Source organism: Pristis pectinata, chromosome 13, assembly GCF_009764475.1.
Source record: "Pristis pectinata isolate sPriPec2 chromosome 13, sPriPec2.1.pri, whole genome shotgun sequence".
Classification (NCBI taxonomy): domain Eukaryota; kingdom Metazoa; phylum Chordata; class Chondrichthyes; order Rhinopristiformes; family Pristidae; genus Pristis; species Pristis pectinata.
In genome coordinates this window covers 38950732-38967233 of record NC_067417.1, presented here as the reverse complement: position 1 = coordinate 38967233, position 16502 = coordinate 38950732, and the positions used below count along the sequence as shown (strand labels likewise).

General features: G+C 42.2%; 1 protein-coding gene across 2 annotated transcripts in view; it reads left to right on the top strand.

The window, feature by feature from the left end:
• The window catches only part of LOC127577106 (11-beta-hydroxysteroid dehydrogenase type 2-like), a 54779-nt gene extending 39614 nt beyond the window's left edge, over positions 1–15165 (top strand). For both annotated transcript variants that reach the window (XM_052028000.1, XM_052027999.1), the window contains 2 exons: positions 8467–8604; positions 14342–15165. In XM_052028000.1, coding sequence (XP_051883960.1) covers positions 8467–8604; positions 14342–14694 — 491 coding nt within the window. In that variant the 3' untranslated portion in view covers positions 14695–15165. The remainder of the gene's footprint in view (positions 1–8466; positions 8605–14341) is intronic.
• The last annotated feature ends 1337 nt before the right edge of the window (positions 15166–16502 follow it).

The following is a 16502-nucleotide window of genomic DNA, read 5'->3' as shown; positions in this document are numbered from 1 at the left end:
GGCTGTGGTTGGAATTGTTGTTGTTGAGGTTGTTTATGCCAACACTTTTTTGCACTGTGTCCCTTCTTACCACAGAGTTAACATCTCATTTTATTACCTTGTGGTCGTGACCCAGACCGATATTGCTGTCCATTGGCAGTCCCACTTGTCCTGTTGGTGAGCAGGTGTGGAAAAGTTGGCTCATTTGTACCGATCTTATTTGAAGTTCTGATATCTCACTCTACTTGTTTGGCAGTTTGTAGGGAATGGCAGCTTCACTCAATTGCTTTCGTTAGCCTCACCATTTTGGCAACATCTGGTTTCAAGCCATCCATGAATGGCGACTTGACTTGAGGGGGCCATATTTGGATTCCTCTATATTATCTTCAGTTATTCCTTGAACTCCTGAATAACTGATCCAAACTGTCCTAGACCGGTCTTCGTATCAGAAACATCCTCTGAAGCCTTTTGTTTGCAATCGGCCACTTTCCTCCAATCGATCTGTGTTGGGGCCTGTTCTTTCACACACCTCTTAATTGCATTCCAACCACCTCTTCTGTCCTGTCTGTCATCTCCCATGCCATCATCAATTCTCTCACTCAACTGTCTGGTTTGCTGAGACAACACATAGTGGCCAAAATTTGGAGGCCATCATACAGATGTAGTTGGTATATGTTCTTGATTCAATGAAGTTCAGTCCAAGTCCTTAAGTTTCCTTTTTTAGGATGTGGAATTTCTCTGGACCATTGTCAACTTTTCTGGGTTCTACTGGTTGATGGTAAACCTCTTGTCTCCTTTCATAATCTCCATTCTCATTCTTGCGTGCTTTGATTGCCTTCGTTTTTTATTGGGGCAAGTCGTGACGTGGCTGCCAGACCAATTCTCTCATTGCTGTCATCACCTGAGTCACCAGAGGTTTTCTGCTGAGTCAGTGTTACATCCATTCCGCAGTGCCTTAGAATTCCAAAGGTGGCACTGTTCCTGGGGTCTGTTCGATCCTTTTCTTCTGGAAGGACCGCCCACTGAAAGTCCTGACTTTGTGTATTGAAGCTGATTCAGTCTGCCCTGGAGTTCCCCATATTTTGCATTAAGTTGGTTACATATATTGCTTTGTTTTCTCACTCATTCAGTTAATGCAGAAAGTTGTTCTTCACACTTTTTGCTGTCTCTATCATACTGTTCCTTCAGCATGTTACACATTTCTTCCCCAATTGTTCAGTTAATTTATTTGCTTGCTCAGTCAATTCACCATGTGCTCGCTTTAGTTCACAGGTTTGGCTTTATAGCTCTGCACGCTCACTCTCAGATTCAGTGATTTGGCTTCTTAGCTTGGCACGCTCACGCTTTCTTAGCTCTGCTAATACTGCAATCGTCCAGCCAGTTTTTGCCTTTCCTGACCACATTTTCTGAATCTTATTCCATATCTTTCCAACATCACTCATAAGCCAATCTTCACTAGACTCGGCATCAATAGCACATTTCTTCAGGATTGTTTCGTTAATCACATCAAATTCATATACTTTATCCAAGTAAGCACTTAAACCCCAGTTATCAGTTCTCTCTCAGTTGGAGATGCTGCGGTTGTTCTCAACTCCTTCCATTGTTTCTGAGATAAGAGGTACTCCTTAGCTAACAATAGTCCAATCAGGAAACCTATGAGATACCTGTGGCCAAACCAACCAATGAGAAAACACATATTCACCTGATGGATGAACCAATAAGCTAGGAAGTGGCCATTCCTTGTACAACCACTCGAGGTGTATCAAACACTATACATATTAAAAAAAAACTAATTAAACAGTGGAATCCAACACCTTGGTCTATTTGGCAGTTTCTCCATGTGAAGATGTGTCGTAAAAGTGCTGGTGCATGATTTTTGTTTAAGACACAAAGCCATTTGTTACTTTGTCTCTAAGAACACCCATTACCAACCTTCTAAACTTCCAGCCTGCTGCAAAAAACTACCTTTTAAAACTAATCTTCAGTTTCCTTCTCAGCCTAGTGCTCCAGCAACACAAGGAATTTCACCAAGACAATGCCCACAAGTAGGTGAGTGAGCTATGGCAAGCTTGGAGCCAGAAGAAATAGATGGATAAAAATAGCGCATTTGAATGTTTAATATCAGTCTAAATGATCTCATGGCTTTTTGCAGCCAGTGTGTTTTAAGTGCCCTTTTGCTTGATTTTGCATTACTGTGTTATCCTTGGCCCAATAGTAGCATTAATAGAAAAACATGCAATCTTTCTGTGTCTTCTGTCCAATATTTAGACATCAAGCAACATTTCTAAAGCCAATAACCTGGTCAACATTTAATGCAGGGAAGGGGTGAGAGGGAATATTCATCTTGCGTAGCCAGTGATAAACGTTTGTGTCGTGCCACTAATGCTTACCTTCAGTAAACCAAATGTTTGCACATGAGTACAACCAGCAGCCAACATTGGTGCAAGCATTTAGCACTTGTGTTTTTCAAAAAAAAAACAAATTTCTTTCTCCTCTACAACCCACCAATTCTATATGAGTTGACTGTCATGCTTCATTGAGAAGGTCTATTTATGAGTTTACAGCTCTCTAGGATAGTAGTCAGGGGGTCAATGTCATCTACTTGGAAGAAAGTGGTGCAGTGTTTTAAAAGCTAATGAGAATTATAAACAGGAATGATGAAAAGGGGCCTGCCAACTCAACGTCACCATTTTACACCAAATATAAAGTCAGACACCTACCCTAGATAATAGAGATAAAGGATACACACTCTGTGATTCATTGTGCAGCTAGAAACAGAAAGTTACAAAGGTTCATAGACAGAGTAAGTGAGTGGGTAATTTGGAACAAATGGAGTTCAATGTGAAGAAGAGCACGTTCATCCACTTTAGATCCAAGAAGGATAAAGGTGGGAAAGCAGGAATGATGGAGGAGGAAAGTGGGTTGCCTATCCATATACACAAATTACTGAAAGCTGCTGGGTAGATTTAGTGTACTGGTGTACAATTAAGCACCTAATGCAGGGAGGCTGCTCCAAGAATATCCCATCCACAATGATGGTAGGGCCCAGCATTGTGGGTACTAAGGCATTTGCAACCGTGTTCAGCCAGAAGTGCTGAATAGACAATCCTTCTCTGCATCTTCTTGAGATCCTATCGTAGAAAATTGTCTCCAGATAACTTTATTCACTCCATATGATATCAAGAAACAACCAATAGGACTGGATATAGCAAAGGCAATTGGGCAAGACAAACATCCCAGCTTGTAATATTGAAGGCCTGCACTCCAGAACCAATTGTATCTCTAACCAAAATGTTCCAACAGTCAGACAGTGGCATTCACCTGACAATATAGAAAATTGCCCAGGAATGTCCTGTTCACAAAAGGTAGGTCCAGTCCATTCCAGCTAATTATTTTCCAATCAATCTACGTTCAATCATCAACAAAGTGATCGAAGGTGTCACTGATAGTGCTGTAAAGCAGCATTTACTCTCTAATAATCTGCTCAACAATGCCTAGATTTGCCATGACTCCTATCCTCAAGGTCTCATCACAGCCTTGGCCCAAATATGGACCAAAGAGCTGAATTTCCAGAGGTGAGATGAGAGTGACTGCCCTTGACATCAAGACAGCCCTAGTAAAACTGAAGACAATGAGCATCAAAGGGAGAACACTCCAGTGGTTGAAATCGTACATCACATAAAGGAAGATTGCATAGGTATTGGATGTGAACCATCCTAGTCCTGGGACCATTGCAGAAGTTCCCCAGGCAGCTTCCTCAGCCCAACTATCTTCAGTTGCTTCATTGTGATCATTCCTTCCATCATAGGTCAGAAACTGGGGATGTTCACTGATGATTGCACAATGTTCAATTCTGCTTTGCAACTCCTCAGCAACACAATTTGATTTCCTGTCAATATTCCAACCAGTGGAGTGCAAAATGTGATAGGAACCTGTTAATCATAACTCTGCCATTATTGTTATTATCTGAAGACTAGAAATGTCCACTCATTTAACAGCAGACGTGTAGCAACAAAAAATAATTCCCAAGTGCTTAATACCAGTAAAATGCATTTGAACTATAGTCACTGTTGCAATCTGGGATTTATAAATCAGTCTACCACAAGATCCTACTAGCAGCAATGAGATAAAGACTACACAATCTGTATTGGTGATGTTTATTGAGGCATAGATATTAGTTATGATATAGGGGAGAAGTCTGCTGTTTTGCACAGGTGTTATATGCACCTGAGTGGAAGGTGGAACCTTAAGTTTATATCTCATTCCAAAAGACAGCACCTCTGACAGTGCAGAATTCATTTAGTACTGTACAGAATGAATCTTCAATGATCTCTGGAGCTGCAATTGAACCCACAGTCATCTGATTCAGAAGCAAGAGTCTGAGCATAGAGCTATGCCTTCTAGTGATAAACTATAGTTAACTCTGGTTTACTCTCCAGGATTGGCACTGGTTCAAACAGACAAAACCTTTCCTTTCCCACGTTTTCAATGGGAACAACCTGGCTTTTTAATGTCTAGTAAGAGGATTGCATGTGATCAGTTACATTATTTTAACAGTTGCAGCCTGTGCCCTTCTGGCATTATTTCAGCAGTCTGTCGCCAGTCACCACTTTGTTCTTTTTCCCTACAGTTACGTTATGACCACCAAGTAAGTATATTGATGGTATACTAAGTGCAATTTAATCCATTTGGCAGAAATAAAGCATCAGAGATCCAAGCCTGGATCCTCCAATTCCAGACTGACTTGGATTGTATGTTCCAGAGAAAAAGAAGTTGGTTTGGGGTGGTTGAGAGTGTAGCATGTGGTGAGGGCACGATCAGCCCACGCCACTTTAACTCCCAGATTGTACTTTAAGTTTTCAGTTTGGACTGCTGTCCAAGGTTGGTAGGAATGAGGATGGCCATCAGGTTGGTACAGGAGATTACTTGGCATGAGGCTACAGCTGGGACAAGTGATTGAGAAAGGTTTAAGACAATTCCAGCCCACAGGAGGAGAATGAAAGCCAAGGCATGGAAATCCCATAAATTTCTCATTGAACCCAGAGAACGTTACTATCTTTTGAATATTTATGAGGTTTTTCATCGGCCCATGTCTTGAAATGCACCAAGTCCTGTCCAATTACCACACATACACTCACTGAACTACAGTAGTTCCTCACTCAACAATGCATTGAATTTAAAATTCCTTTTCCTGCTTTCAACACCTCATCAGCCTACCTCCTTATTCTTTGTAAATTTGCATCAATCCTACATTTCTCAAATTCTGTACGCCTGCAATTCTAGCCTCTTGTGCATCCTCAATTTTACTCACCCTGTCATTGCCAACCATGTTCTTAGCTTACAAATCCCTAACGACTGTAATTCCATGTCTGAGTTAATAGTTCCTCCCTTAAGGTATGCTTTTAAACTTGCCTCTTTATGCAAACTCTTGATTGCCTGTCAACTTTAAGTTCATAATTCTGCTGAGAAATATCTTGGCAATATTTTCTTAAATTAAGTGTACATATAAATGCAAGTCATTGTTGTCTCCCATAGTAAGGGCCTTTATAATTCCTGGTGGTTAAAATAATAGCTGACAGGACTAAGTTACTAACGGGAAGGAAATACAGTGCTGTTATTTTAACTTATAATGCCCTGTTCTTGACAAACGTGGGAGGTTTATTATCCTCTCCTTGAGCATAGTTGTTGTTGGAAAGAAAATCAGGATTTTACATGAAATTTGTGGCACAAAATAGCAACAAGTATAATACATCACAGAAATGAAATACATTTCTGTATTCCTGTCTTCATTAAGTCCCAGGTGATTCATATGATCATGCATCAAAATCTGTTCATTTGCAGCAGAAACAATTTATTAATTTGGTTTATTTTGTTCATAGTTTTTATTCCCTCAAGTACAACATTAGGTACAAATAATGCGTTATAAGACACACAACGCACAGGAATTTCCTCCAAGTCTGGAATCTTTATGGCCCTAAGATTGGCAGATCATCTTGCCATAGGCCATATATTGAATGCATTTGTCTATTAAAGCTGAAAATTCTTGTGTTCTGGACAAATAAATTACATTAACCTTTTGGGTATAATATTTATTAGATTTGAAGCCACACACACTGTCAAGCCAATTTTTTAATGTTACAATAATATTCCACCTATTAAAAATTTCTGTTTACAACTCTTGTATGTTGAAATTAGTCACTTAATAAACTGTCCAGCTTCTAATAAAAATACCATGAGCACTTTAGATGTGCATTATATGCCAACACAAGCAATAACCCCAATTCACATCTGCACCACAATGTATTTTTATACAATAGATAAAGAAGGTTCACTGAGTAAATGGTTTCCCAGACAGTATTGTAACTTATTGCCTCTTAGAGGGGGCACAGGTCCAGCAATGATTATTGTAGTCCATCTACTATGCACATTTATCACTTCAGGTACTGAGTTAACTATGTTGAATTTCTTGGTATGAGGAGCTATCATTCTCTGTACTGATAACTCATTCCAAGCATACACCAAACTTTTATGCAATATAGCAGCACCATGAAGATGTTGAGGAGGTGCACATGGTTGGATGAAAACAATTGAAAGCTACATTGTTGCCTTTTAAAGGAAGCTAGATAAGTATATGAAAGGGAAAAAATAAGTTAATAGGGTTAGATGTAGGAAGGAAGCAGCCACATGATGAGCATAAATATCAGTTTAGGAGATTGGCTGGTTTCCCTGAAGTAAATTCTATGCAATCCAATGTGATCAAGAAAGAAGTCTTGGAGAAGGGAGATTGATGTATGTGCTTCATATATACAAGTGAGAGCCTCATTGTCACCAAGTCATAATGAGAAAACATGGGTGGAAAATTTCAGCCAGAATACATCCAGGAAGCCTCAGGCAACCTCTCATTCCAGCCCCTCAGTGACAGCTTTTTATAACGAGCAGGATCCCTGGTGAGCAGCAAACCTTCACACACCTCCACATGGCAAAACCCGGAAATTTAAAATAGCAGTCCTTACCTTGTAATTCTGAGTATCACCAGCATCAAATAGAAGTTGTAGCCCACCGTATTTTCTAATTATAGTAGAATTATTCTACCAAGTTGCAATATAAAAAAAAATCTTTGGATTGGTCAAAGCAACAATCTTGATACAGACATGTGGAAGGGAGGGAACAGTCTTCATGACCCAATGAAGAGAAGGCTCAATAAATCTGGCAAACTGCCAGCTTTAACCATTTACATTATTTTGTATCAATATGCTCTATTTCTGATGTGATTTATTTCTAAATTGTTGCTACTTTGTAATTTAACACAGGAGCATGAAATTTCAGTCATTCTGGCAGTCATAAAATTCAAAAGTAGAATACCATTGGTCTTAACTAGGTGGAAGAGTTGTTTTATATGCGAGCCTGCCGTGATTGTTCTTGGCAATGCTGCCTCTTACCACCTGGCTGCTGCCTTAATTAAAACTGATGATGCTAATTTAGAGTGCATGTGGTATCCACCTGCTTCCATGCTCTATGTCCTTCTCCCCAGCCCCAGACTATTGTTTTGGCATCAGACTGGCATGGGGTGGGAGTGGGTGGCACAGGTAGTGCAGCTGCCTCACAGGTCCAGTGACCCAGGTTCAATTCTGACTTCTGTCGCTTGTCTGTGGAATGTGCACATTCTCCTCTGTGGACTTGTCCAGGTGCTCTGGTTTCCTCCCACATCCCAAAGACATTGTTGTTAATTGGCTACTGTAAATTAACCATAATGTAGGTGGCTATTGGGTGAATCAGTGAGGTGTTATTGGGCACGTAGTGGGTTGCAGAGAAATGAGGGGGATTGATGGAGTTATTCTGAGAGCCAGGCATAGACTCAGTGGGCCAAATGACCTGCTTCTGTGGTGTATGGAAATATAAGATATTAAATCTAAACAGTTGGCCACTGCAATTAGTATTGAAATATCTTGGTAATTTATTTTGAATGGTGTGGCAGCATAGACTTTTCTCTTTAGCTTTTTACCATCAGTTGAGTTCAACAAGCTATGAATATAAACCAGACCCTCCCTGGGTGATGGACCAATTCCATTTTTACAAACTATTTTGTCCATAAGTTGGAAATCACTCAATATGGTAACCATACCTCCACAGTATTGCAATGAATGGTATCAAAAGCACATAAGACTGATGAGGAAGAACAGAGAGATCTACAGTCCATAGGAACAAATGTATGTACTTACATTAGACTTGAATTTAATAATATTATGGGAGTTTGTTCATATGTAGGGTTGTCCATAAGTTGAGCATTCATAACCCGGGGGTGGCCTGTATGCTCTCACTAAACTGGAAGGATCACACTAAGAGATAATATTTGGTATCAAAAGAACTAGAAAGTCATAGATGCATTTGTATAACCATACATCATTGATCATTATTTCTTTGCACTCTGATTAATTTGAGAATAAAAGTATATATAGATTGCCTTATTAATGATCTCATGGCCAACAGGGGAACTGCCATTTGGAAGATTGTCACCATACAGTACATCCAAAGCAGCACTGGAGCTTTTTGCGGATATTCTGCGTCAAGAAATGAAACCTTGGGAAGTACAAATATCGATCATCCAACCAGGTGCCACTAAAACAGGTAGAATGCATTTCAATTAGTTAGTGCAACATATAGAATATAGAACAATTACATCACAATCCAGGCCTTTTGGCCCACAAAGCTGTGCTGAACATGTCCCTACCCTAGAAATTACTAGGCTTACCCATAGCCCTCTATTTTACTCAGCTCCATATACCTAACAGTCTCTTGAAAGACCCTATCATATCAGCCTCCACCATCATCTCCGGCAGCCCATTCCACGCACTCACCACTGAGTAAAAAACTTACCCCCTGACATCTCCTCTATATCTACTCCCCAGCACCTTAAACCTATGTCCTCTTTGTGGCCACCAATTCAGCCCTGGGGAAAAGCCTGACTATCTACCCTATCAATACCTCTCATCATCTTATATACCTCTATCAGGTCCTCCCTCATCCTCTGCCTCTCCAAGGAGAAAAGGTTGAGTTCCCTCAACCTGCTTTCATAAGGCATGCTCCGCATTCCAGGCAGCATCCTTGTAAATCTCCTCTGCACCTTCTCTATGGCTTCCACATCTTTCCTGTAGTGAGGCAACCAGAACTGAGCACAGTACTCCAAGTGGGGTCTGACCAGGAACCTTTCTAGCTGCAACAATACCTCCTGGCTCCTAAATTTAATTCCCCGATTGATGAAGGACAATACACCATGTGCCTTCTTAACCAGTCAACCTGCGCAGCTGCTTTGAGCATCCTATGGACTCTGACCCCAAGATCCCTCTGATCCTCCACACTGCCAAGAGTCCTACCATTAAGGCTATATTCCGCCAACATATTTGACCTACCAAAATGAACCACTTCACACTTATCTGGGTTGAACTGCATCTGCCACTTATCAGTCCAACTCTGCATCCTATCTATATCCCTCTGTAACCTCTGAGTCCTCCAAACTATCCATAACACACCCAACCTTCGTGTCATCCACAAACTTACTAACCCACCCCTCCACTTTCTCATCCAGGTCATTTATAAAAATCACAAATAGTAAGGATCCCAGTACAGATCCCTGAAGTACACCACTGGTCACCGACCTCCACTCAGAATACGACCCCTCCAACAACCACTCTGCCTTCTGTGAGCCAGCCAGTTCTGGATCCACACTGCAATGTCCCCTTGGATCCCATGTCTCCTCACCTTCTCCATAAGCCTCGCATGGGGTACCTTATCAAACACTCTTGCTGAAATCCATATACACTACAGCTACTGCTCTCCCTTCATCGATGTGCTTAGTCACATCCTCAAAAAATTCAATCAGGTTCATAAGGCAGGACCTGCCCTTAAAGCCATGCCTGACTATTCCTAATCATATTATACTTCTCCAAATGTTCATAAATCCTGCCTCTCAGGATCTTCATCAGCTTACCAACCACTGAGGTAAGACCCACCAGTCTATAATTTCCTGGGCTATCCCTACTCCCCTTCTTGAATAAGGGAACAACATCCACAACCCTCCAATCTTCCGGAACCTCTCCCGTCTCCATGGACAACGCAAAGATCATCGTCAGAGGTTCCGCAATCTCCTCCCTCACCTCCCACAGCAACCTGGGGTACATCTCATCCGCTCCCGGCGACTTATCTAACTTGATGCTTTACAAAAGTTTCAGCACCACCTCTTTTCTAATATCTACATGCTCAAGCTTTTCAGGCCACTGCAAGTCCCCACTGCAATCACCCAGATCTTTTTCCGTGGTGAATACTGACGTAAAGTATTCATTAAGTACCTCCGCTATTTCTTCAGGATCCATACACACTTTCCTGCTGCTGCACTTGATAGGCCCTATCCTTTCACATTTCATCCTCTTACTCTTCACATACTTGTAGAACGCCTTGGGGTTTTCCTTGATCCTGCCCTCCAAGGCCTTCATGTCCCCTTCTGTCTCTCCTAATCTCTTTCTTAAGTTCCTTCCTTTTAGCCTTGAACTCCTCCAGATCTCTAACATTACCTAGCCCTCTGTACCTTTGTATACTTTTTTCCCTTTGACTAGATTTATTATAGCTTTCGTACACCACGGTTCCTGTATCCTATCAGGACTCCCCTGTCTCATCAGAACATGTCTGTTCAGAGCTCCACACAAATATCCCCTGAATATTTGCCACATATCTTCTGTACTTTTCCCAATTTAATCTTCCAATTTCCTGCCTAAGAGCCTCATAATTCCCTTTACTCCAAGTAAACACCTTTCTAGCCTGTCTGTTCCTATCCCTCTCTAGTGCTAACAAAGGAGATAGAATTATGATCACTATCACCAAAATGTTCACCCACTGAGAGATCTGACACCTGACCAGGTTCATTTCCCAATATCAAATCAAGCACAGCCTCTCCTCTTGTAGGTCTATCTACATACTGTGTCAAGAACCCTTCCTGAACACACCTAACAAACTCCACCCCATCTAAACCCCTCACTGTCTGGAGATGCCAATCGATGTTTGGGAAATTAAAATCCCCCATCACAACTCTGTTATTCTCACCTTTCCAGGATCTGCTTCCCTATCTGCTCCTCAATAACCCTGTCACTATTGGGTGGCCTATAAAAAACACCCAGCACAGTTATCGACCCCTTCCTGTTCCTAACCTCCACCCACAGAGACTCCATAGACAATCCTTCCACAACGTCCACCTTTTCCGCAGCTGTGACACTCTGATCAGCAGTGCCACTCCGCCACCTCTCTTGCCTCCCTCCCTGTCCTTCCTGAAGGATCTAAGACCCGGCACTTGAATCAACCATTCCAGCCCCGGAGCCATCCAAGTCTCTGTAATGGCCACCACATCATAGCTCCAAGTATCGATCCAAGCTCTAAGCTCATCCGCCTTGTTCACAACACTCCTTGTGTTAAAATAGACACATCTCAAGCCTGTCTGAACACGTCCATTCTCTATCACCTGCCCACAGCACCAACTCCTAGTCTCCTCCACTCGAGAGCCAAACACCTCCTCCCCGGTCTCTCCAATACGGATCCCACCCCCAACAATTCTAGTTTAAACTCTCCCCAGTAGCTTTAGCAAACCTCCCAGCCAGTATGTTGGTCCCCCTGGGATTTCAAGTGCAACCCATCCTCTTTGAACAGATCATACCTGCCCCAAAAGAGGCCCCAATGATCCAGAAAACCGAATCCCTGCTCCTTACTCCAATCCCTCAGCCACGCATTTAACCTCCTCATTCTGTTTCCTATACCCACTGTCGCTTAGCACAGGCAGTAATCCAGAAATTACTACCTTTGAGGTCCTGCTTCTCAACTTCCTTCCTAATTCTCTATAGTCTCTTTTCAGGACCTCATTCCTTTCCCTATGTCATTGGTACCAATATGTACCACGACCTCTGGCTGTTCTCTTTCTCCCTTCAGGATATCTTGGACGTGATCCGAAACATCCCAGACCATGGCACCTGGGAGGCAAACTACCTTCCGAGTTTCTTTCCTGCGTCCACAGAATTGCTTGTCTGCCACCTAACTATGGAGTCCCCCATCACTAGTGCCCTCCTCGCTCCTTCCCACCCACCTGAGCCACAGGGCCAGGCTCTGTGCCAGAGATACCACCACTGTTGCTTCCCCCAGGTAGGCTGTCTCCCCCAACAGTACTCAAGTAGGAGTACTTATTGTCAAGGGGTACAGCCACAGGGGTACTCTCTAGTACCTGTCTCTTCCCCTTCCCCCGCCTGACTGTGACCCAATTGCCTGATTCCGATGGTCCCGGCGCGACCACCTGCCTATAACTCCTCTCTATCACCTCCCCACTTTCCCCTAACCAGACGAAGGTCATCGAGCTGCATCTCCAGTTTCCTAACACGGTCCCTCAGGAGCTGCAGCTCGACACACCGGGCGCAAATGTAGCCCTCCCGGAGGCAGGGAGACTCCGGGAACTCCCACATCTGAGTACAGGAAACTGCACTCATACTCCTTCCTTAACTAAAGTCACCTACCTTTCCTCACCTTTTTACGCCGAAGCCCCTTGAGCCAAAGCCCAGAACACTCTGCTCCCTCTGACGCTGCCCACTGGATGTGGCGGTTGGCTTTTTAAAACTGCCCGCGCCGTGCCTGCGCAGTCCAGCCCCCACTCTACCACTTTAAACTTTTACTAACCCTTATAAAAACACCTTATTAAAACACTAACCCTACTAAATCACAACCCTATTAAAAAACTAAGCCTTAAACTTAAAACCCTGATAAAAAGATAAAGAAAAACTTATCTGCTCCAAAGTGAAGCCGCCGAGGTTTTTTATATGGCTAACAACAATAACTTGAGTTCATAAAGTATCCACATTATCCCAAGTGGTTTGCAAAATAGTTACCAGCAAGGAAGATCTTCACATCTCAATGAAGAGGCTTTTCATAGGTAATTAAGTGAAGATATATGGAGTGTTGGTTAATATGGTTGAAAGTTCAACACCAAGGAAATCAGGGTGTGCACAGGAAAACTGAAGAGCAGTGTTGCAAACCTAACAGAGGTTGCAGAAAATAAATATGGAGCAATTGTATTCCTTCTGCAAGGCAGGGGATGGGGGGGGGGGGGGGGGTAAGGTGAGAAGAAATTTTGCAGAGAAATTTGTAAACTGAGTTGAATGTTTTGAATGGTGCTGGGAAAATTGGTAGATGTCAGCCACGATAGAGGTGATGGACTGTATATCATTTCATGGATCCTGTTTATGCAAAAAATGAAGCTTTGTATCTATTATAGCACCTTTCAGAACCTCTGACCATCCAGAGCACTTCATCATGAGTGAAGTACTCCTTGAGATTGTATACTGTAAGAAACATGGCATCTAATTTTACAAAACCTGTCATGACTGTAGAGGAAGCTTGACCCAAAAGCAGAGCAGTGGAGACCATTTAGCAGTGTATGATGACTTTAATAATAGACCACAAAATAACAAGCCACAAGGGGCCCCAAAACAGGAGAGAATAGAAATGAAACACCACAGGCAACCTTAGGCAGGGAGAGTAAAGCTAGGAGCAACTGGCTGGGACCAGCTGGTTCAATAAGTGAACAAGAACTGTGGATGAGAACTGGGGTTAAATAGGCTGCAGGTGATGAGTCTGGAATGAGCATCAGGTGAACCCTATTAGCTGGGTGGAGACTGGGAGATGCCTGCATGTGCAGGGTGGGAGGTGTCTGTGGGAGTAGGCCTGACAAAACCAGTTCCCACAAACAGTAATGTAGTAGGAACAAGGACATTTTTAGCAACGTTGATTGAAGAATAATTCATGACTTCAGTTTAACCTTCCTACTGCTTTTCAGAAGAATGCCGGTGTTTTTTTTCCATGACAGAGCAGGTTGACCTTGGCTTAATATCTCCTCAGAAAGATGGTACCTGAAGTAACACAGCACTCCCTTGGTAGTATAATTTTTTGTGCCCATGCCTCTGGAGTGGGACTTGAATATGCAATCTTCTGACTCAGGCAGGGTTACTACCAACTGAGCCCCACCTGACATGAGCTTCAAGGATCTTTTATGAGAAGCATGGATCCTAGGTCAAGAATACAGAGTTTTTGATAGGTATTAAGCACAGTGCATTTATTTTTCCTCAGTACTTAATTGAAGAACACTATGATTACAGTGACTTAGTGCCAACTTGCTTGCTCCGGTTACATTTGCTTGACTATGAATATTTCTCTCTGATTTGATCGTTGCTAAGCAGGTTTTCTCATTAACAACTATAGACATGGAAGGTCCTTGTGATATCAAGGATGAATAATAATAATAATAATAACAGAATGTAAACCTTTCTCACATTTTCTATTTAAGGACAAGTTGGGAATGCTGAAGTCTGGGAGCAAGATTATGGAAAACTTGTGGAGAACCTCTCTCCAGCTCTTCTGCGTGATTACGGAGAAGAATATTTTGCTGAATTAAAGCAAGCCATTCTCACAATTGGTCCTTTATTCCGACAGCATGTAGATCCAGTGATTGAAACAATTGTTACTGCTTTGTTAGTACAACATCCTAAGCCTAGATACACCACTGAGTATATTGTTGATGTGCTAAAAATTCTTTACTATTTCCTGCCTTCCTTCATGAGTGATGTTATTCTTAATGAGGTTTTTATTGCACACAAACTTCTACCAAAAGGTGTAAGGTCAAGCAATATCAGCCAGTAGAACTCTAATTTTGGAAACCTGGTTATTGTTTTGGTTTCATGTGGCTAATTAATTTTCTCTTCTTTTACATGCAATATAAGTGTTCAAGTCTATTGTTGGCATTGGAATACATACTGTTGGATTAGGGTCCAGATTGTTGTTTTTATCGTGTTTTTCCTTGTAGTTTTAGCTTTCTTCATGCCTGCTTATATGTACTGTATGCATAATCACCCATTTGTCTGTAAGCATTTAGTAACCTGTATTACATTTGGTTCTATACTTCTGTAGTTTCTTTGTCTGCAAAGCTGAAGTGTGATTCGGTCAGTACCTGGTAAGCAGGTTTCTTATTGAAACCTGTCCAGACTGGTTTGCAGTATGAAAGGAAGGTGTTTGCTCCTGTTCCTTTGTTACTTCTCGTTACTGTTACCTTGCTGGCTGCTACAGGCTGACCCTGTCTAACCTGTCCTCTGATGAACACCTAATAAAACAGCTGTAACCATAAGATTTTTGCCTCATTGCTGATTTTCAAAGAACCTTCTGGACAACATCATCTCCAGACCTAACAATACACGGGATAAATGCCATGAAAAATTAGCTATTTGCAGTAGCAGCACAGTACGTTACAAGATGAGGACAAACATAAGATAACATAAACCTAAATTAATGTAAATTATACATAACTTACACATTAGCAAAATAAACAATGACACTAGTGCTAGATTGAGAGAGAGAAAATAAACTGTAGTCCAAGGTACTGTTAAGGTTTTTCAGGTCAGTTCAGGCAGTGGGGAAGAAGCTGTTGTTGAACTTTGAGGTACGGGTCTTCAGGCTCCTGTACCTCCTGCCTGATGGCAGCATCAAGAAGAGGGCATGGCCCGGATGGTGAGGGTCCCTGATGATGGATGCCACCTTCCGAGACATCGCCTCATGTAGATGTCCTCGATGGTTGGGAGAGCTGTACCCATGATGGAACTGGCTGAGTCCACCCCCTCTGTAGCTTCTTGTGTTCCTGTGCTTTGGTGCAATCAGGTTTGATGTTGCACTGAATGTTAATGTAAAATGGGGTGATGATGGAGGCAAATACGATAGCGGTGTTCAAGAGGCGCTTAGATAGGCACGTGAATGTGCAGAAAATGGAAGGATATGAACATTGTGTAGGCAGAAGGGATTAGTTTCGTTGGGCATTTGATTACTGATTTAGTTAGTTGGGGACAACATCGTGAGCCGAAGGGCCTGTTCCTGCGCTGTACTGTTCTATGTTCTAAAATATGTCTGCAAAGTAGGCATTGTAACTTTATATAAGAATGTGAGCAAGAGTAGGCCATCCCTCCCCTCAAGGTCACTCTACCATTGAATAAGATCATGGCTGATCTGATCTTTGCCTCAGCTCCACTTTCCTTTCTAATCCCTGTAGCCCTTGCCTTCCCTACAGAACAAAAATCTGTGTTGCAAATGGAAGTAGAAGGTGTCATTTTGTACGAGTTGTCAAGAGTGCTGGTTTATCCAAGGACACTAACATTGAATTGTGAGTGTTGAAAAGGCTGATGTAGTGACCTTACAGCATTCATAGTAATTAAGGTGGACTTAAATGTTGAGTTATCTAGTTCACCGCTCCCAGAGAATACTTCCATTCCTGGATGCAACGAAGGGGAAAATACAGAGGAGACCCACTACATCAAATCACCAACTCCACTGATTGGAATTTTCTGTGGATTACAAGATAAAGGATGGCATTCATATTTTGGTTAAGAGTCATACAGCACGGAAACAGGCCCTTCAGCCCAACTGGTCCATGCTGACCAAGATTCCTGTCTAAACCAGTCCCACTT